At 44.0% G+C, this 23381-nt stretch overlaps 1 protein-coding gene across 6 annotated transcripts in view; it reads left to right on the top strand.

The window, feature by feature from the left end:
- The window catches only part of LOC137428973 (KAT8 regulatory NSL complex subunit 1), a 241691-nt gene that overhangs the window by 94585 nt on the left and 123725 nt on the right, over positions 1–23381 (top strand). For 3 of the 6 annotated variants that reach the window (XM_068118907.2, XM_068118906.2, XM_068118908.2), the window contains one exon: positions 3700–3915. The exons of the other annotated variants lie outside the window; for them this stretch is intronic. In XM_068118907.2, coding sequence (XP_067975008.2) covers positions 3700–3915 — 216 coding nt within the window. The remainder of the gene's footprint in view (positions 1–3699; positions 3916–23381) is intronic. 6 annotated transcript variants of the gene reach the window in all.

Below are 23381 nucleotides of genomic sequence, written 5' to 3'. Positions count from 1 at the left end.
GCTTATTTCTTAGATTTTCTCTTCTCCCCCTAACTTCCCAGAACATCTACCGTTTGTCTAATGTTTTAAATACAATATATATATATATATATTTTTCCTTTTCTCCTCGCCCCGCCCCCTTTATCTCCTTTTCTTCCACCTCTTCCTCAGTGACAGGGAAAAGCCTTTCACAAGGCTCGGAGCATCTCCAGCCGTAACCCGCCTTTCCAATCCTAGTTTCCTCCATCTATCCTTTCCTCCATCCCATTCTCCATCCTCCATCTCATCCATCCTCCATCTCATTTAACCCTTTCTCCTTTCTCTAATCCACGGCCTTACTTCAGGGACTTTCCCAAATTGTTTTCCACGGTTTTGTTTAAATATGTTTAAACTTTCCCATGCAGTGTTTTATTCAGTGGTTTATCACAACATGCTGTTTTTCTTTCTAATTAAAAGGCTTTTTTCAATTTCCTCTTCAAATCATTCCACTTCAAAAAAAAAATTCAATCTCTTACAGTCGTTCCTCCCTACATTCTCTAAACTCACCTTCATTACACCCCTCCTCTATCGTTCTCAAACGGATCTCTGACTTGAAAATCGCAATAAACCCAGTTTGTTATAAATGTTCGTTTTTCATTAATCATCCACTTTCTAAACTCCACCCCCAATCCTCCCCTTCAAAACTCCCCTCTCACCCATCCCCTTCAAAACTTCCCCCTTACCCCTCCCCTTCAAAACTCCCCCCTCACCCCTCAACCTTCAAAACTCCCACCCACCCTCCCATTCAAATTCCCCCCCCCCCCCCTACTATCTCTCTCCAAATCTCCCCCCTACCACTGCCTCCTCCCCACTTCCTCGCCCTTCCATCACATACCTCCACCTCCTCCATCCTTCGATTACGCTCTGCCCACCCTCAAACAACACCGTACTGCACCTCTTCCCATCGCCATCAAACCTTTTGTCCTCATCCTTCCCTTTCTTCTAACTCTTCTGCAATCTCCAACACACTATCAACAGCTCTCGCTACCTCCCCCTCACACCCCTCATCTTACCCTTGGATTCAGACCAGGTCATTCTACTCTGGACATGCTGCTTCTGGTGTCTCAACAATGGATGGAGGTCGTTAATGCCAAACAGGAAATCAGAGCTGTCTCCTTTGAAGTATCACGTGCCTTTGATACGGTCTGGCACCCCTCTCTGCTCTCGAAATTCTCCTCCTATGGTATCCATGGAAATCTCCACACATGGCTTGCGGGCTTCCTCTCTTGTTGTAGTCAACGTGTGGCCCTGAATTGATTTCTCTCATCTCCCCTTCCAGTTCAGGCTGGAGTTCCCCAAGGTAGTGTTCTGGGCCCTGTGCTTTTTCTGGTCTTCATCAATGATCTCTCCGACTCTCTGGAAAATCCTCTCTATCTCTTTGCTGATGACCACTCTCTGCCGCTCCATACCTCATTCGGCAGTCTGCAGCCTCCTCATTCTCTGCAGACCTGGACAAAATCAGTCTGGTCAAACAAGTGGAACATGTCTTTCAATCCTGACAAATCTCACACTCTCACTATGTGTCTCCGAAAAGATCGTCTGGAAAACTCTCCCATCTACTTTCTGAACAATCCTCTCCAAATAGTTCTGTCACTCAAGCTTTTGGGGCTCACTATCTGCCATGATCTTTCCTGGGAAAACCACATTTCCAAGCTGGACTCCAGAGCCAGTCGCCGACTGGGGTTCATCCGTCATGCGAAGTCCTTCCTTGGCACTCCCCCAGCTCTGTCTGTGCTCTGTCCCCCAAATATTCCTGCAGGTCGCACAAGATCTGCCTGCAACCCTCTTATGGTTAAACTGCCAAAATCAAGACACTCAATTCACCTTCACTCTTTCATTCCTCTTTTCTCCTGCCTCTGGAACAAACTCCCTCACTCTCTTCAATCCCACTCCTCCCTCCAGGTATTTAAAACAGCTGTTCACCCCCATCCAAAACCTTGATCTTTTCTACCCCCGTTAATTCACCCCAGATCCACTTTTTTGAAATTCCGACTTCTTTCCTGGAAGTCCTAGCAGTGTCCATGTGTTTTATTCCTCTCCCACCTCTTCCTCCTTCCCATGCCTCCTCCCTCCCTGCCTCTTCCCCCGTTCCCATGCCCCTCCCTTCAAGCCCTCTCCATCCCACAGATCTCCCGATGTCCCTGCTCTCAAATGTTTTACTTGTGTGCTTCCCTCTCTCTCCCCATCTTGTCCCCTCCCTCCGGTTATCTTATGTTTTATGTGTCAGTTTGTCTTTGTGTGATTCATGTTAGCTCTTACACAAGCCGCGATCTTGTGTACAAAAAAAAATTAAAATGGTGATTTTAGAAATTTGACCACCAGTTGAACTTTGACTTTAAACTCAATAGGTTTCTCAATTGTGCCGACCTCTACAACTTGGTGAAGTTTCATGACAATCGGTTTAGAATTGTGATCTGTAGGCCGGTGACAAACAAACAAAACAGACATACAGAATAGCAAATGCAACCGACCAATATACTTGAAAAATCTTGGGTTTTGCAAGTAACAGGAAGACGTCATGCACGATACTTGTAAAATCCCCCCCCCCCCCCCCTAAAATAAGGTTGCCATTGATCCATCAAATTGTCCATTTCATCAAGATCAAAATTGACGATCTTGATCAAAGCTCGGGCCAATAGGATGAAAAGTGATTAGTTTTAGATGAAAATTGATAATTTTAGAAGTTTGACCTCGAGTTGACCTTTGACTTCAAAAATAGTTTTTTCCCAATTCAATGAGGCACTCTGCAAATGCTGTTAAATTTTCAAGCCAATCTGATGAAAATTGATGATTTTCCAGGTGAAAATTGATGATTTTGGAAGTTTAATCTTGAGTTGACCTTTGACTTTTTGACCTTACTAGTTGGTTTCCCAATTTAGTGACCCGTTATACAAATGCTGTTCAATTTTCCATTCAATCGGATTTAAAATGGCGATTTTAGAAATCGGACCTCCAGATGACCTTTGACCTTTGATCTCAAAATCAATAGGCTTCTCAATTGTGACTTCTACTGCTTGGTGAAGTTTCGTGAAGATCGGTAAATTGTGACCTGTAGGCCTGTGACACAAACAAAAAGATAAACAGACAGAATAACAAACGCAATCGGCAAATATACTTGAAAAATCTTCGATTTTGCAAGTAACAAACAGGCAGGGTGAAAACATAACCTTCATCCACCTTTGGTGGTGGAGCTAAAGATGAGCAGTGTGATTGGGAAACACATTTAATGTGCTCTTAAAAGATTAACTTGACACCTCTTATCTATGTCACCCGCCCCACAGTTATATCAAAACGAGCTGATTTATCACATGGTCATGGATTGCTGAACCCCAATTCGGTGCCTTTCAAAAATTACGTAACGCTATGCTATTTTATTTAGGAATTCGAGTGACAATGCTTGATCACGTAACATAAAGTAATGCCCGATTACCATGCGTTCTGACGGGCTTGATGAAACCTCACTATTATTCAACGTCTGATTAGTTGTTTTTTTTCAGAGTCCCTCATCGTCCCAAACTCGACCTAAACAAAGTGGATGGAAATCTGGCACAACAAATCCGGGCAGTGGCCTACAGGCTTAATTTGTTAAACCCACCAGAAAACCAAGATGGCGGCCATATCATTTTGTCTTGGTGCTATGGTGGGTGGAGTCAAGTGAAAGATCCGTGTGTTGTCCGGCAGCTGTCCGACCAATGGGTGCACATTTCAAAAATCGACCTTTAACAAGAACCCCAACAACAACAAGAACAACAATGGCAACAACAGCAGCTGCAGCAGCTACAACAGCAATGCAGCAGCTGCAGCAGCTACACCAGCAGCTACAACATCTGCAGCAGCAGCAGCAACAGCTGCAGCAGAAGCAGCAACAATGCAAAGCTCTTGTAGACCATGTCGCAGGTAAAAATAACGATTCTCTGAGGTGCACGCATTAACATTTGATGACAGACATTTTGTTTTCGCTGGCTATTTTACTTTCAGGGAATATTTTCATTGAATTTTCAACAAAGTGGGGCGATTTTCAAACCAAATTTCACTTTCATTGGGCTCTCCAGCAATTGTTTTTCAGACTTTTAATCGGTATTTAGTGGCAGTAATCGAAATTCACAGCAACACTTGTCTGAAGCAGCTGCTATTCACGTGAGGGGAGCATTCATTAGCTGTGTTCACATTCCGGGTATGGTTTGTGTGGTATGCCGGTTCGGGGTTGTTTTAAACTACCATTCATAAGTATGTTGTGGAAATTGTCTGTGGAGAATCGTAGTCTCAAAACCAGACCTTTTAGTGACTATTTTATTGGCATTTCAACCTAATCTTGACTTTTTTTCTGTAATTTACAACATTCGTTTTTTTTTCCATGTCAGATTCAGGTTTCCATTTTAAGTGACCAATTCCAGAAACTACAGAAATCGCCACAGTACATAAAACAGGAAAATGAAAAAACATTGGGATCGGCAGGAATTTCTGCGGTAGGTCGGTTACCGGAAACTCTGCATTTTTCTTTTTTATCCATTAGTAACAAGTTCATTTTGCCTGCCACTTGAACACAATGCCGACCGCACATGTCGACACAAGCGGTCAAAGGCTTAATTACCCCACACGTGAAAGCAGAAAGTGGGGTTAAGCAGTTGGGTCACTTTGTTTGTCTGTCTGTCTGTTGACGGTCTGTGCAACTGTCAGCCTATGATCGAGGAACGACTTGATTTCTATTGAATGTTATAGTTTGAACACGAGACCACGAATAGGAATACAAAGCTGCAGTTTACTGGTACTTTGGCTCTGAGTTTAGCAAATAATCTTGTCCCAATCGCGCATGTGCAGAGAGGAGCAAGGGAAATTTTAAGCGACAAAACCACATCGATATTTGGCTATGTCCGTCCATCAAAAATGAAGAAGTTTTTCAACCCACCGTGTTTAATTCTAAAGGGTAATTCTAAAGGGCTCTAAAAGCTAATTCTAAAGGTTCTCGAGGGTCGTAAAGGGTAATCTTAGAGGGTTGTAAAGGGTTCGAATTGATTGTAAAGGGCATAATTCCTAATGTGTTTTTATTCGTTTCTCGGTTTTGCCGATTTCATATTAAAAATGCCAGACAGAACCACTTCCTTCTAACATTGGTGTGATCATTTTTTTTTTAAATGCCTTCACTCGACGGAGGCATTATGGTTTCCGGGTGGCTGTCCGGTCGTCCGTCCGTCCGTCCGTGATAGGTTTTCTTCAAAGGGGGGACCAACAAGACGAAGAAGCTGTTATATAAGCAAAGGGGGGACCAACTCCATATTAATGCCCATGATTTTTGGAATGAGATGATCGATGTTCGGGTGTCCACATACTTTTGGTCATGTAGTGCGTCTTCCTAAATTTGGCAAATGATAGCTGTTGGGATTTGTTTTTCTATTCTTTCACTGAAAATATTACATTAATATTTTGCTGACATTGGTGAAGGCCAGCAGAAGTCGTATGTATGTATGCGTGTACAGTCACGTGAAAAAGTAAGTACACCCCATGTAAAGTTTTGACTTTTTCAACATATTTCAACATACAGCTATTTGATCTTCATTTCAACAATATTGAGAGATAAAGGTGATATAATATAACAAATATCATGAAACATTTACATTTTGTAGTCCAGTTTATTTTATTTTATTTTTTTATTTTTTTGTATACTGAATCGAGGCTCGTGAAAGAGCTAACATTTACTTCACAAACAAATCAACCAGACAAACAAAATATATAAAAAGAGGGAGCGGAAGACAAGATGGGGAGAGAAGGGGAAGCACACAAACACCAACATTTGAGAGCAGGGAGATGTGTGGAAGGGAGAGGGCTTGGGGGGAGGAGGCGTGGGAAGGGGGGGGGGGGGTGGGGGGGGGAGGGAGAAGTATAAAACACAAGCACACCAAGTACTTCCAGGACAGAAGCTGGTATTTCAAAAAAGTGGAATTGGGGTGAAATTAGCGGGGGTAGAAAAGATCAAGGTTTTGGATGGGGGAAGATAAGAGATGGTGGTGAACAGCTGTTTCAAAGACCTGGAGGGTGGAGTGGGATTGAAGAGAGTGAGGGAGTTTGTTCCAGAGGCGGGAGAAAAGAGGAATGAAGGAGTGAAGGTGAGCAGAGAGTCTTGATTTTGGCAGTTTAACTATAAGAGGGTTGCAGGCAGATATTGTGCGACCTGTAGGAATATTTGCGGGACAGAGCCCAGAGAGAGCTGGGGGGGAAAGGCCAGAGAGGAGTCGGTAGAAGACGGAAAGACCACCAACCTGCCTGCGGTGAGTGAGTGAAAGGCCCTTGGAGTTAGCTTCATCGCGGGAGATTCCAATGATTCTGAATGCTTTGGTTTCAACAGCATGAAGACGAGCTAGGTGTGAGGCAGGAGCACCAGCCCAGAGGGGAGAGCAGTATTCCATTGAGCTGCGGATGAAAGCCTTGTATGTGGTGAGGAGCTCAGTTGTGCCAAGGAAGGACTTCGCACGACGGAGGATGCCCAGTCGGCGACTGGCTTTGGAGGCCAGATTTGAAATGTGGTTTTCCCAGGAAAGATCATGGCAGATAGTGATAGATCATGGCAGATAGTGAGACCCAAAAGCTTGAGTGACAGAACTTCTTGGAGAGGATTATTCAATCTGGTGTACCTGATTGCTGGTGCAACTGATTATTCAAAGTTTAATTTAAATAAACATAAATGCAAATTTTGCATGTGGAAAAAGTAAGTACACCCCTACATTTATCACTACTTCAAATACCTAAAATTAGAATCAGGTGCACCAGCTCAGGTGTAAATGATTAGAACATCATTAGAGAGGATCTTGGAGGACCTGTCTTATTTAAACCTCAGACATTTCGTTTGGTTTGCTCTTTGTTGTTGAAGTGTGCGGCATCACCATGCCGAGATCAAAAGAGCTCTCTGAGGCCTTCAGAAAGAAGGTTATAGATGCCTGAGTCTGGGAAGGGAGTTAAAAAGATCTCCAAACAATTTGAAATCAATCATTCGACTGTCCGGAAGATCATCTACAAGTGGAGAAGATTCCAAACAACTGCCAACTTGTTCAGGCCAGGCTGCCCCAGCAAGTTCAGCCCGAGAGCAGACCGCAAGATGCTGAAAGAAGTCTCTAAGAACCCCAGAATGTCATCACGGGACCTACAGGTAGCTCTTGCCACTGTTGATGTCAAAGTGCACAAGTCCACCATTAGAAAGAGGCTGCAAAAATTTGATCTACATAGGAGGTGTGCCAGGAGGAAACCTTTGCTGTCCAGAAAGAACATCATGGCAAGACTAAAGTTTGCCAATGAACACCTAGGTGCAAAGACCAGCACTTCTGGAACAATGTGCTCTAGACAGATGAGTCAAAGGTAGAGCTATTTGGCCACAGTACCAGAAGACATGTTTGGTGAAAACCAAATACAGCATTTGACCACAATAACCTGATACCAACTATAAAGCATGGTGGTGGAAATATTATGGTTTGTGGCAGCTGTGCTGCATCAGGGCCTGGGCAGCTCACCATCATAGAATCCACGATGAATTCTTCATTGTACCAGAGGGTGCTTGAGGATAATGTGAGGCCATCTGTCAGAAAGTTGAAGCTCAACCGAAGGTGGACCTTGCAACATGACAATGACCATAAACATACCAGTAAATCCACCAAGGAATGGTTGAAAAGAAAGAAATGGAGGGTTCTGGAATGGCCAAGTCAAAGCCCGGATGTAAATCCCATCGAGATGTTGTGGGGGGATTTGAAACGAGCTGTGCATGCAAGAAACCCCTCAAACATCGCACAGCTGAAAGAATTCTGCATGGAGGAGTGGGCAAAAATTTCTCCCAGTTGATGTCAGAGACTGGTAGACAGTTGTAAGAAATGCCTACTTGAGGTTGTTTCTGCCAAAGGGGGCAATACCACCTATTAAAGCCAAGGGTGTACTTACTTTTTCCACATGTGAAATTTGCATTTATGTTTATTTAAATTATACAATGGACTACAAAATGTAAATGTTTCATGATATTTGTTGTATTATATCACCTTTATCTATCAATATTGTTGAAATGAAGATCAAATAGCTGCATGTTGAAATATGTTGAAAAAGTCAAAACTTTACATGGGGTGTCCTTACTTTTTCACGTGACTATGTATGTATGTATGTATGTATGTATGTATGTATGTATATATGTATGCATGCATGCATACCCCGTATGTACAACCTTCTTCTTGAGCATGTTGGAATGGTGATCCTGTGCGTTATTTGTACGTTTTGCATTGTTTGTGCAAACTCTGCTTCACTCCGTGGTGGCTGTATATTTTCTTTACCCTTTGTGCGGGTCCGTGCATGCCTATTGACTGTCGAGCCATTTTGTTTTGCCTCATCTGTGCAACAATTATAAGATGTGATTGTGATTAGCACATTTAGTTTAGTAACAGCACACGCGATGAAGTGAGGTTGTTGTTAGTGCCTTGTTAAAACACCTTCAATTTCATGGTTCGGTGTTGTGCAGAGCATTTGTGGCTTACCCTTTCTGAAGTTGAAGTTATTTTATTGCCACACTACATGGCCAAAAGTATGTGGACACCCGAACATCACACCCGTATGTGCTCGTCGAACATCTCATTCGAAAGTCATAGGCATTAATATGGAGTTGGTCCACCCCTATGCTGCTATAACAGCCTCCACTCTTCTGGGAAGGTTTTCCACTAGATGTTGGAACATTCTGTTGAATGCAGAGAATGATTGGGATGGCAACATTGAGAGTAACCCAGTTTTAGGACCGGCAGAGAAGATAACTGAGAAGTAAGTTGAGGAAGCGATAAAAGCAATGAAAAGTAGAAAAGCGGGAGGGCCAACGGGAGTTGTGGGAGATATGTTGAAGGCAGCGGGAAATTGGGGTGTGAAGAGAATGACAGAGATCTGCAATGTGGTGGTGAAAAGGCCGCATTCCAGTGGATTGGAAATTGAGTACCCTCGTCCCTCTATACAAGGGGAAAGGTGACCCTCTGCACTGTGGCTCGTATCGAGCGATAAAGTTATTTGAGCATGGAATGAAGGTATTGGAAAGGGTGTTGGAGAGAAGGACAAGGAAGAAAGTGAAGATTGACTAAATGCAGTTTGGATTTATGCCAGGAAGAGGAACGACAGACACGCTTTTTATTGTGAGGCAGTTGCAGGAGAAGTACATGGAGAAGAGGAAGAAGTTGTTTCTTGTGTTTGTTGATCTGGAGAAAGCATTCGATAGGGTTCCACGTGAAGTAGTGACATGGGCATTGAGGAAGTTGGAGTGGAGGAATGGTTGATCAGAGTAGTGATGGCAATGTACGAGAGAGCGCGCACAGCTGGAAGGACGGGAACAGTGGTGAGTTTGAGGTAAAGGTGGGTTTACCATGGGAGTTGTTGTATGCTGATGATCTGGTGTTGATTGCAGAAAGTATGGATGGACTGAAGGAGAAGATGAACAAGTGAAAGGAATGTATAGAGACAAAAGGTCTGAAGGTGAATATCGGAAAAACGAAGGTGATGGCAAGTGGTAAAGCATGTGGTGAGGTGGAAAGAACTGGGAAGTGGCCCTGTGCTGTGTGCAGGAAGGGTGTCGGAGTGAACTCCATTCAATGTACAATGTGCGCTGAGTGGGTTCATCAAAATTGTAGTGGTCTGAGAGGGTCATTAACCAGTGTGGCAGCTACATTCAAGTGTAAGGTGTGCACAGAGGGAGCTGCAGATGGAGGAAATTATGCATTGGATCTTGGAGACGGCGTGAAGCTGGAAGGTGTGAAAACATTTTGTTACCTAGGAGACATGCTGAATGGAGAAGGTGGATCAGACTCGGCAACGGTTGCTGGAGTGAGATGTGCATGGAAGAAGTTTTGGGAACTGAGTGGCGCGCTGACGAGGAGGGGAGTGTCGTTGAAGCTGAAGGGAAAGGTGTATGCTGCATGTGTGAGAGGTGTTATGATTTATGGGAGCGAGACATGGGTAATGAACGTAGAGCAGCAACAAAGGTTGGAAAGGGTGGAAATGCGAATGGTTCAGGGGATGTGTGGAGTATCGTTGAGAGAGAGGAAGACAAATGATGAATTGCGAAAGATGATGGGAATAGAGCCTGTGATTGATGCTGTGAAGAGAAACAGGTTTAGATGGTTTGGTCATGTGTTGAGGAAGGATGAAAGTGACTGGTTGAGAAGAGTGATGGAAATGAATGTAGAAGGAAGTAGAGGACGGGGAAGACCGAGAAAGACTTGGCTAAAGATGGTCGAAGCAGAAATGCGGGCAAGGGGGGGGGGGGGGGGGGGGTAACAAGGGGAGATGCAGAAAATAGGGCAAAATGGAGAAGATTGTCATGGGGACCGCAAGGCTAACCCCCGCTCTTGCAGGGAAAATGGCCTTAAAATGCCTGTTGTTGTTGTTGTTGTTGGAACATTATTGTGGGGATTTGCTTCCATTCAGCCACAAGATCATGACTGAGGTTGAGCACTGATGTTAGGCGAATCGATCTGGCTCGCAGTCGGCGTTCCAATTCATCCCAAAGGTGTTCGATGGGGTTGAGGTCAGAGCTCTGTGCAGGCCAGTCAAGTTCTTCCACAGCGATCTCAACAAACCATTTCTGTATGGACTTTGCTTTGTGCACGGGGGCATTGTCATGCTGAAACAGGAAAGGGCCAGGAAAGTTGGAAGCACACAATCATCTAGAATGTCATTGTATGCTGTAGCGTTAAGATTTCCCTTCACTGGAACTAAGGGGCCGAGCCCGAACCATGAAAAACAGCCCCACACCATAATTCCTCCTCCACCAAACTTTACAGATGGTACTTTGCATTCGGGCAGGTAGCATTCTCCTGGCATCCGCCAAACCCAGATTCGTCCATTGGACTGCCAGATGGTGAAGCCTGATTCATCACTCCAGAGAACGCGTTTCCACTGCTCCAGAGTGTAATGGCGGCGAGCTTTACACCACTCCAGCCAACACTTGGCATTGCGCATGGTGATCTTAGGATTGTGTGCGGCTGCTCGGCCATGGAAACCCATTTCATGAAGCTCCTGTCGAACAGTTGTGTTGACGTTGCTTCCAGAGGCAGTTTGGAACTCGGTCCTGATTGGTCCAACCGAGGACAGACGATTTTTATGCGCTTCAGCACTCGGTGGTCCGTTCTATGAGCTTGGGTGGCCTACCACTCCGCGGCTGAGCTGTTGTTGCTCCTGGACGTTTCCACTTCACAATAACAGCACTTACAGTTGACCCGGGGCAGCTCTCGTGGGGCGGAACTTTGATGAACTGACTTGTTGGAAAGGTGGCATCATATGATGGTGCCACGTTGAAAGTTACTAAGTTCTTCAGTACGGCCCATTGTACTGCTCATGTTTGTCTATGGAGATTGCATGGCTGTGTTCTTGATTATAATATACCTGTCAGCAATGGGTGTGGCTGAAACAGCCGAATCCACTAAGTGCAAGGGGTGTCCGCATACTTTTGGCCATGTAGTGTATCTCGAAACACCTGCTGTGGGAGGTTGGTGAGGGGAGGGAAAGGAGGAGTGGAGCAGAATTATTTTCTGCTCGTGACCAGAACCACGGTACCCTGAGCATGTATACAAAACATGTTGAAGATGAGCCAAGTGTTTTTTTACGAAATATAATGCAGATGTACATGTTGGTATGTGGAAAGGGGGGATCCATGGATAGATGGTGTTGAGACTTTTGTATGGACCATGTGATTGAGTACCTTATATTCATGCCTGTGTCAGGGAAACAGCCAGAGGTAAGTCGTATGGCTGAATGTGCATTGATGAGGTAGTGAGTGTAAACCTTGCAGAAGAATAGGGCGAGGTTTTATCAGGTAAAACCTCCTGTAACAGGTGAGGCCGGGGTGATTACCGAAAGGCAGCAATAAAGCTATAAACCCCGAGTTTGCTTCTGTATCCATCTTGTCTGCCCCATGCGTCCTTTCCTTCCTTGCATCCCTCCCCACAGCCATTATTTGTTCAAGTCGCCCTCTATTTTGTCCTTCAACCCTGCTGTTGGTGTTTCCCTCCTCCCCTTTCTCTACTCTTCCTTTAGTTCTGTTGCATCCTGATCCGTTCCGTGTTTTAGCTCTTCCACGGGTCTTGACCTTGTATATAAATAAGGCTTATGCATCATTTATGTTCACATTTTCGCTGAAGGGTGTCGCATCTCATAACATCACGTAATAAGGCCAACTAATTTAGGCTAAGTGTTTTTTGCTGTTGACCATAAGGGCTTAGTCTGAATTGTAAGAGGTTAAGGATGTGCAGTCCATGTATTTGCTTCTTCTGTCTGAACCAGTGCAAGGCTGGATGGGGTGAAAATGACCTGGTGACGAGATGTCTCGGATGGCATGGTGCTTACTTGTTGGATGTGATTGGTCCACATAGTTTCTCCACACACTTTTCCTGTGTTCGCTCAATGTACTGGTGGTTGGCTGGGTAGTGAGTGAGTGATGTGTGGAACTTGCTGGTGGTCAGATATTCTCCGGCGATGACACATGTTGTCCCTGCTTGTCCGGCAGGGAAACTAGAGTGGGGCGAAGGCTGCCAGAAAAAGGTGATGCACGTCAGGGTTCTGCGACTGCCGCTCTCGCTCTCAATCCTCCATCTATCCACCCCTTTCAGTGTTGCTTTGGCCAATGTTATGCCAGACTGTGTGACTTTATATCCTTTAACTTACTCCGCTTAGAGTGCATTGTTGTGTACTGGCGCTGAAAGGGGTACACGTTATCGTGAATCTTCCCTCTTTCATCATCTTTATTTTGTCGGTTGCGGATTCTCTCGTGGGTGGTGGTTAAACCGCTTTTGCTTTGGGCGTGGGGGCGAGGAGGGCTTGGGGTGGGGGGGAGGGAAGGGTTGAGGAGGGATGGAGAAGTGATAGTGCAAAAAAAAAAAAAAAACAGTATAGAAGCAGCTATGGAAAATGCATATCTACAACTGATTCAAGACACCAAAAGATAGAATAAATATCCAGAAAAAGATCGATGTAACTAATTACAGACATCCAAGTAACAACAAAAAAAGAAATGCATTTTCTCGTCAATAAAAATGATACCACCTGTATCCGCAGTGTTCTGGACAAATGAGACGTCTTTTAGTATATCAGTATAATTATCGTACACTTGGTCGTGCATCCATCAATTTTCCTAATCAAGCAACAGCGGTACCCCCGTACACAATCGGCAGCATTATCAATCAGATGCTAGGCAATCTGCAAACAATATGATATAGTTGAGTAAGGTGAGGATAGATGGACCGGATTTAATTTCCATTTAAACAAAAAATCTTCCTCCATCTTCTTTTTCACTTATAATAATGGTGAGTCTCATTCAATCCCGTTTCTCATATTGATTGCATTCAGAAAACGCATGCTATATTCAACACTTTTTCTTTCAACATTTCCATTTTATTCGTACAATAGTAATACAGGTGTGTGTGCATGCGCTTGCGCGTGCCCGTGCGCGCGCGCACCTGTCCTGTCCTGTTCTCTCTCATTCTCATACATGGCAGATTGCTCGTAATATTGGCTCTGCCTCATTATTATTTTCTGCCTATTTTCTTCTTCCTTTGCTTCATTGTCTTTCTTTCTTAACGTTGTGTCTTTTCAAAAACATGTTGACTTTTGCAATACTTTGCTGCTGCTCCTCCAATGGTGGTCACCCTGAATGCTTTCAAAATAAAAATGTTAACAAGTAGATACAGGGTGATTGCTTCCGTTGCTTAAACACAAATGTCATTTACAGTGGTCAGTCATTCATTGTACATGTGGTTGCTTGTGACGTCACCAGGAGTTCAGTTTGTAGTGATGGCTGAACATTCCTGCATTGTTTGCCATATTTAGTCCACTTTGCATTCGTTGGCTGGTGGGGTATTTTTACATACTCTGACATTGTGGATACAACCTATCAACATTGATGCATGCAAGTGATGATTTCACAAAAATACACAACAATGTTGAGTTTTGGAAACAGGAATGTTCTATTCTTTTCCAAGTCATTGCTGACTAAATGAGAGATGTCTATTGTATTGGGATATCCTTCGTACCCAGGAAATATACCTTGTCCTGCAGAGCTTTGGACGTCTCCATTTCTCCTTTTATTTGTTTATTTTTGTTTTACATAGTCGAGGCTCGTGGAAGAACTTGTACATTGAACGGATCAGGCTGTAACAGTAGAGAGAGAAGGGGCGGTGGGAAAACCTACAGCGGAGTTGAAGGCCAATATAGACGGAGACTTCGACAAATATCGAGTGTGTTGGGAGGAATATGGGCAGGAAAGAAAACATGGATATGAAGGAAACTTGCAAGCGGAAAAAGAACGAATTTGTAAGAAGGGCTTAAGGTGGGGCGGAAGGGGTTGCGGGTGAGGTCGGGTCGGAGGGGGTGGAGGGTGATGTGATGGTATGCGACGGTAGAACGCCCACTCCACCCCAAGCCTTTGTCCTTCCAAATTTCAGTTTTATTTTGTCATTACTATATTACTTGCGTCTATCCGCGTGCATTGCACTTGTGCAATTCCTTTCTCTTATGAGTGAATGAGTTATTTCTCTCTCTTATGAGTACAATGAGTAATTGAGTGGAAAGTTTGTCCATCTTACTCAAACTTTTGCTTTTTACTTTAAATGATGAATTAATTTTTATTTCCTTCTTCTCATTACCTCTGCCAACGAAGATGAATGGAGGTTATATTTTTAGCCCTGTCTATTTGCTTGCTTGTTTGTCTGTCTGTTTGGGAACAGTAGTATATATCTCAAAAAGTTGTGGACGGATTTGGACGAAACTTGGTGGAGTGGTGACACCCGGTCTGGGAGTGGCTTCAAAAACAAATATGCACCATTTTATTTCCTCGCATAGCTTTGAGGCCTCTTTTGTTGGGCCCATGGTGTCTTGCTCTCTCACAGTTTTATTTCAACTCTAATTCGATATCTCATTTCATTTTTCAGTCACTGACATGGTTTTGGACTCGGTTGAAAAAAAACGCGAATGAAATTCGATGAAAGTTTCCGTTTAAAGAACGAAATGCATTTTGAAAGGCCTATAATATAAAGGCCATCGAGACTCTCTCACGGCTTTATCCCGACTAACTCACCATCTGATTTCATTTTTATCGATGGTTTTAGACTCGGTTTCAGCAATAATTGAGAAAATTCAAGCACACGGGAAAATGCCGAGATGTATAAAAAATTTGCGGCACGATATATCATACACTGCCCAAATAACAGAGGGAAAAATGCCGAGATATATTTTAAATTCGCTTTTTTTTTTCCGTTAAGACATATTACTTTTCCATTTGATGACAGTCGTCACAAAAAGTCAACAATGTGGGGAGAGGGGCAGAGCTTCGTTTGAAATTGCCGACAGATATTTCTTCGTTCCAATTTCATCTTTTTTTTTTTCTTTTTTTTTTTGTATACAAGATCGAGGCCTGTGTATGAGCTAACATTAATGACAACAAACAAACGGACACATAAGACAAAATAAAGGGAGCGGGAGACCAGATGGAAGAGGGGGAAGCACACAAGTACATTTGAGAGCAGGTACATCGGGAGATCTGTGGGAGGCAGAGGGTTTGGGGGGGAGGAGGCGTGGGAAGTGGGTGGGGGAGGTAAAAATAAAAACATGGACACAGCTGGGACTTCCAGGAAAGAAGTCTGTATTTCAGAAAAGTGGATCTCAGGTGAATTAATGGGGGTAGAAAAGATCAAGGTTTTGGATGGGGGAAGATAAGAGATGGTGGTGAACAGCAGCTTTAGAGACCTGGAGGGAGGAGTGGGATTGAAGAGAGTGAGGGAGTTTGTTCCAGAGGCGGGAGAAAAGAGGAATGAAAGAGTGAAGGTGAGCAGAGAGTCTTGATTTTGGCAATTTCACCAGAAGAGGATTGCTGGCAGATCTTGTGCGACCTGCAGGAGTATTTGGGGGACAGAGCACAGACAGGGCTGGGGGGGCTGGGCCAGATTGGAGTCGGAAGAAGACAGAAAGACCACCAACCAACCTGCCTGTGGGGAGTGAGTGAAAGGCCCTCAGAGTTAGCTTAATCGCAGGAGATTCCAATGATTCTGAAAGCTTTGGTTTCAACAGCATGAAGCCTAGCTAGGTGTGAGGCAGGAGCACCAGCCCTTAGGGGAGAGCAGTATTCCATTGAGCTGGGGATGAAAGCCTTGTATGTGGTGAGGAGCTCAGGTGTGCCAAGGAAGGACTTCACACGACGGAGGATGCCCAGTGGATGCCAGCTTGGAAATGTGGTTTCCCCAGGAAAGATCAGGGCAGATTGTGAGACACAAGAGCTTGAGTGACAGAACTTCTTGGAGAGGATTGGTGAGAAAGTAGATGGGAGGGTTGTCAAGATGGTCTTTTTGGAGAGACATAGTAAGAGTGTGAGATTTGTCAGGATTGAAAGACATGTTCCACTTGTTTGACCAGTCTGTGATTTTCTCCAGGTCTGCAGAGAGTGAGGAGGCTGCCGACTGCCGATCTGAGGGATGAGGAATGGAGCGGCAGAGAGTGGAATCATCAGCAAAGAGATAGAGCGGATTTTCCAGAGAGTCAGAGAGATCATTTATGAAAACCAGAAAAAGCACAGGGCCCAGAACACTTGGGGAACTCCAGCTTGAACAGGAAGGGGAGATTCGAGAAAGCCATTCAGTGCTACACGTCGACTATGACCAGAGAGGAAGTCCGCAAGACATGGGTGGAGGTTTCCATGGATACTATAGGAGGAGAGTTTGGTGAGCAGGGTGGGGTGCCAGACCGTATCGGAGGCACATGATATGTCAAGGAAGACAGCTCTGATTTCCTGTTTGGCATTAAGGACCTCCATCCATTGTTGAGACAGCAGAAGCAGCATGTCCAGAGTCGAGTGACCTGGTCTGAAACCAAATTGATGATCAGAGATCAAGACCTTTTTTGTGCAAAGCGGTAATGTTGGTTGATTTCCAAGCTGATGGCAGATTACCTTGCGCAAACGAGAGGGTGAAGAGAACAGAGAGAGGGTGTGAAAGAGCGGCAGAGCAGGATTTTAGGACCCGTGGGCTGATGCCATCTGGTCCAGTTGCAGAATCAGAGTCGAGGATTGACAGAAACCTCCATCTTGTCAGAAGAGAAGGACACAGAGTCCAGGAGCAGTTGGGTACGACTGGCTACGGTGGGTACAGAGAGAGACTGGTTTGGGACACAAGATTTTGAGGCAAACACAGAGTTGAGGTATTCAGCTATTTCATGTGCGGAGTCAGCTGTGTAGCTGTTTGAGGTGAGGGAGGGGAAGGAGGGGGAATAAATACCAGAAACAGATTTGACAAGACACCACCAGGATTTGGAAGAGGGAGACAGGTTTGAGAGTTCACTCTTTAGAGAAGAGAGATATTGTTTACTGGCTCTCCTGAGAGTAGCGACGCACTTGTTCCAGGCTTTGTGAAAGGAAATGAGATTGCCTTCCATTGGATTTGCCTTCCAGGAGGTGAAGGCAGGTTTCAGGGCAACTGCCTCACCACAATATTCCGTGTACCATGGATGGGAGGAAGGATATGACAACTGAAGACGGGATGGGATAAATCTGTGCGTGAGAGAGAGAGCAGTTTACTTTGGAAGAATTCCCAGGATGAGTTGATGTCATACGCAGTGGAGATGGGAGACCAGTGCAGATGATTAATGGATGCTTGAAGACCGTGCCAGTTGCCCTGAGTGAAATGCCAGACTCGTCGGTGCTGAGGAGGCTCTCTGAGAATGGCCAGAGAGATGTTCACTTTAACAAGCATCTGGTCAGATGAACCGATTGGAGCAGAAGAGCAGCAGGAGACATTTGCAGGGACGTTTGTCATAATCAAGTCTAGAAGAGAAGATGCTCCGTTGACTGAGATCCGGGTAGGGAAATTGACAGATTGTGTTTGTCCCAATGAGTCACAGTTGTCCTTTGCTGAGGTGCCATGCCAGATGTGACGGGAACCCACAGCCAGCCAACTGGCATGATGACAGTTGAAATCACCACATATGAGGAAGAGAGAGTTGGGATGGGTCGATAGAAGTTGGTCCATGTTATCAGACAGCGGGATGTAGATGAAGTCATCATTGTTTGGTGGATGATACAACACACGTATGAACAAAAGGTGGGAGCGAAGGGGAAGCCGTAGCCAGTGGTACTTCTGGAGGGTGAAGTGGAGAGAGGGCAGTGCAGGGAGAGTGAGGAAGAGAGTTTTTGATAAAGATAGCATCCCCACCTCCAGGACGAGGCTCGGGTCTGTCATACCGGAGGAGGGAGTAACCAGGAAGAGATATTAAGGAATCAGAGACATCTTGAAGGAGGAAAGTTTCTGTTGAGCAGATTAAGTCTGGTTTGTCAGAAGCAACCTGTATGGAGAGATCAATCAGGTTTGAGCGAAGGCCCTGGATGTTTGATGTCCATACCGTTAAGGAAGATGAAGGGGGAGCATCAGATATAGGATAGGGGAGGGGTGGGGTCGGTAGGATGAGGAAGAGGAGGAGGGGGGTTGGTAGGGAGAGCTGTTGATATAGTCAGAGGACAAAAGGTTTGATGGTGATTGGATGAGGCACAGTGAGGTGATGTTTGAGGGCGGGAAGAGCGAGGAAGAAGGTTGGAGGAGATGGAGGTAAGAGTTGAAAGGGAGAGGAAGCGTGGAGGATGCTTTGAGGAGGAGGGATGTGAGGGGAGATTGGAGAAAAAAGGAGGGTGGGAATATTTGAAGGGGAAGGAATTTAGGAGGGGAGGAGTTTAGGAGGGGAAGGGTGAGTTTAGATTTTCGAAAGTGTTGGATGATTCATGGAAGACGAACATTTTTTGCAAAATGAGTTTCTTTTCAAGTCAGAGATCTGTTTGAAAATGTTGGAGGATGGGTGGAATGCAGGTGAGTTTAGGGAATGTAGGAAGGATGAACTGAAAGAGATTGAATTTTTATTTGAAATGAATAGATTTGGTGAGCAAATTGAAAACAACCTTTTAAAGAAGAAGAATAGTGTGTTATAATATACAACAGAATACAACACTTCAGGGGAAAGTTTAAACATTTTTAGACTAAACCGTGAAAACTATCTGGAAGAATTCTCTAAATGAGGGCATGAGGATTCCTCGGGGATTGAGTGTCCTTAACGAACGAACACGGGTAGAGAAGGATTTTTTTTTTTTTTGATGAAGACTTTAAAAGAAAGGGTAAGATGTTTGGGGTGAAAAAAAGACAAGAAAAAAATACAGTGAGAGAACCAAAGTAAATGGACCACAAACGACCGCCGAGAGACAACAAAGCCTCGCGGCCTGGAAAACCGGGCCTGAAAAACGCGGTGGGAACCAACCGACGATTATACACAGGTATGCACGATCTACACTGAGATATAACTCGAAATGCACAGTAGGCACTCACACCGTCAAATAAAAATAGTTTTGACAAAAATACAAATTAGAAAATTTCTTAACTTTCGTGGCGTGGAGAGCTTGGAAAAACACACAACTTCGCTGGCAAAACTGGAAACGGAAGCGATCTAAAGGTAATCCTGTTTCAACACTCCATTCATTCCATCAATGTTTTTTTTTTCACACGAGTTTTCATGGCTGAACCGTGTTCACATCCAGAATTGACAAACAAACTCCATTTCACGTGTGCATGGACATGCAATTCACATGTGTAAAATAAATAAATAAACAGACGGGAGATTGCCAAGAGATATTTTTTCATTCTTATTTTATAAGTTTTGTCCACGTACACTTTAAATAAGTTTATTTGAAATCTTTAATTTAAAAAATGTTATTTTGTATGCTGTAATGAACAGAGTAACATTGGTTTTCCCAGGACAAAGGTGTTATGTAATGTTCTTATACACCACCCAAAAGACTTTTCCCAGGGACTTTTCCATTTGAGCTGTATTCTTTATATAGTCGGAATGTTTCATTATTTAGACGTAGTCACAATAAATAGTTGCATTTAGGTACTCTGCACGTGGGGAGAGGCGCGGAGCATCGTTTACGTGTCGCCACTCGCGTTTGTAAATGCTATCTCCAAAATGAATAAAATAATGAAGGAACAGAATGAGACATTCAATGAACGTTAACCAAGACTTGCACAGGGTGCTGAGCAAGAAAGACATTGGAAGGTAATGTGTGCTCAGCAAACATATACAAGAGCAGCTGTAATGAAGTATCGGATAATATTGTTGAAGATCATCATTGCGGTGCGAGTCCGATGATGTCACCATGAGTGTTTTCGATACATTCGAGTTTAAAAATGAAGAAGAGTCTTGGGCTCCATAGGCCTACGATCGGCCTCTGATGTGCATTTTAAGACTGAATCAACACGTCTTCGATCATAAATTACTTTTTGAAGAAACAAAGGTACATTTTGATTACAACTCAAGCAAAGGAAAGCAGGTAATGCCTGTTTAATTTAGAGCAATTGTACACTGCCCAAAGAAGATACATTTTATAGCTACAGGAAATAAAAGTGAAATCTTTAATAATTTTTTTTTTCCGTGTGTGTGTGTGTGTGTGTGTGTGTGTGTGTGTGTGTGTGTGTGTGTGTGTGTGTGTGTGTGTGTGTGTGTGTGTGTGTGTGTGTGTGTGTGTGTGTGTGTGTGTGTGACCCATTCCCCCATGTGTTTGTGTGTGTGTGACCCACTCCCCCGTGTGTGTTTGTATGTGTGTGTGTGACCCACTCCCCCGTGTGTGTGTGTGTGTGTGTGTGATCTCCCACACCCCCTGTGTGAGTGTGACCCACGACCCACTCCCCCCCCGTTTGTGACCCACTCCCCGTTGCAGTGTGTGTTCGAGGGAGAGGATTTGAGCTCTTGAAGTCACATTTTACATGAGATGTAATTACACATTACAAACTATTTCCCGTGTGTTCGTGTTCGTCTCCTCCATAACTCCAAAACCATGAAACCTCGTGGCCCCAAAGTTTGCATTCATACTTGTCGACCTATATAATGGATTGCATGAATGAAAACTGGATATTGGGGGTGTTTTTGATGATAGTCTCAGCTAACAGGCTTACTTTTGGTCAGCTTGGGGTCTTAATTCCACCATTTTCTCCGTTCACCTCAAGTATGCCTTGTCTCGGACCATGTCGGTCTCTGTACAATGTTGCTTCAAATCTACAAATGGTGATATAGCTTAACTACGGCCCGCTGTATTATTGTTTACATCACAATGCTTATAAACACCAGTGTTTGTGCCTTTAATTTCCACAAAGTTCGAGAATCTTTTCACCTGAAACAAATTTCAAAATTGTAACTGCAGAATTGATCTCAGCAGCATTTCCAACTATTAAGTGTTTATTTGTCTTATTCGGACATCGTGGGACACTTCTGGTATCTTAACAGTTGCTTTAGTGCTTTGCTTAAGCTGCTTGACGAGGACTTTTCAGGCTGCTTTTGCAAGTCATGGCGATTATAGTAGACAGCGCTCCCTTTTTGTTTTTACGGATGCATTTTGGTATTACACGAGATCGCATTGTTGCACATTTTTTTGTGATCTACTTTCATTATATTCATTCAAGTTATGTTAATATACCTATAAAAAATATATACTTATTAAAAAAGCAACGTCGAATCAAACATCGTGTTTGGATCTCCACCATGTTGAATTGTGGCTTTGCAAGTGAAAGTTTGACATTTTGTTTGCTTGTTCTGGTTTGCACATTTAGCTTATTTCCTGCTTGATTTTCACTTTAAATAAGATTATTTAAAGGTAAATATTTGTCGCTGTTTTTGTGCCTCATTGAAATGTCAAATTTGTGAACAAGTCGACTATCCGATTTGGGACTGCATATTTGTGGGGTCTACTCAACTTGTATTTACATTTTTAGATGTACCTCGGGGTGCTCCACATAAAATTAAAACGAATCTGGTAAAAAAAACAAAAAACGGATGTTTTAAAATGAAATCGCATCGTTCGGCGTGTTCTGCAGGCAAAAGTGATTACGCACACGGACGTGCTGGCAAGATGACATGTTTCTTGCGTGGTTTATATAGGTTACATGTGATTTTACTCATGGATGCACCTGCTTCTGTTACACTTGTGATATAATACGTTTGGGGGAACTGAGATGTTTTTGAAGAATTGTGCACGTTGATATCGTATAATTTTGAGGCCTCGCTGGTGGAAGTATTTTTATCTTGATGATAGCACATAGTGTGGGGGGGATTTGTGGGAGTTGGGAGGGGTTGTGGAGGGGAATCTGGAGGGGGTTGGGTAGAGAATGGGGAAGGGGGGGGGGGCTATGGGGGTAGGAAGTGGATCGGGGGAAAGTCAAAGTGCAAAACTATTCTGGAGGAATGGTCACACTTGATGCCATTTGAGCACACCGTGGGTCAGATGGTGTGGCCGGTGAATCATAACACATGCGTGCACACACACCTGAGCAATAAGAATTGTCACAGTATGTATTGCATCAGTCACCCAACCCTCACATGTGGAGTGCAAGGAGAAGAGGGAAATTCTGCCATTATTGCTTACGTGATAAATAGATGGTATAGTGTTTTAACGAACAAGTTTTCAGAATCCTCCCCTGCCCCTCCTGTAACCTCTCTCCTCCCTCCTCCCTCCCATTCTACTCCCTCCCCCTCTCCTCCTCCTGCACCTCCCCTCTCCCCATCCCTGCTCTCTCTCCCCCTTTTCTTCATATTCCCGGCACAAAGCCACTCTGCATTGCTCGGAAACGCCGGATACTTTTGCCAGTATATAATATAGCATATTTCAAAAAGATGTGGAGAACATGTGCCAAAACTAGGTTCATGAGTTGGTTAGTCCACAAGAACAAGCGATTAGATTTGGGTTCAGGTCCTAATCCAGATCTGGCCTATCAGTGGGATACAGAAGGTAAACAGTTAAGCCTGGCGCGGGTATGCTCTCTCTCTACCGAGTGCCGTTCTAGTTTTACCCTTTGTTTGGTGCCGGAACTGTGCATTCTCGCTCATCCTTTAATGTTGCAGAGCCAACATTTGTGCTTTAAGCACCACATGCGACCAGAGCACGAGAAATGCTGAACTTGGAAAAACAACACAGTTGAAGCACGTCACTGTTATCCCAGAGCAATCGATAGTGTTTTGACATTTTCTTCATAAACAAAGTGTTAAACTTGTTCTCAGATCACCCCCCCCCCCCCACCCACCCCCCACCCCCCCCAAGTAGCTAAGCATGTGGAGGTTTTGAAAGTAAAACACTGAAGTACTATAGATAAATTTGTTGCTGGAGCTTTTGCTTTGATTAAAATGAAAAGCATAATATTTAGGTTTGCAACGAAAAATTGGAAAATTTTTCAAACTTTTCGTATATTTTTGATAAGCAAATATTTCATGTGTTTACTGTTCAGTCAAGTAAGGTTCCCTTGTACTGGTCCAGTTATGCTTTTAAAGAAATTTCCAGTTATGTGACTAAAGTGCATCTTTAATGT

Source organism: Myxine glutinosa, chromosome 6 (assembly GCF_964187855.1).
Source record: "Myxine glutinosa chromosome 6, kmMyxGlut1.1, whole genome shotgun sequence".
Taxonomy (NCBI): domain Eukaryota; kingdom Metazoa; phylum Chordata; class Myxini; order Myxiniformes; family Myxinidae; genus Myxine; species Myxine glutinosa.
This window is presented reverse-complemented; position numbering and strand designations above follow the sequence as displayed.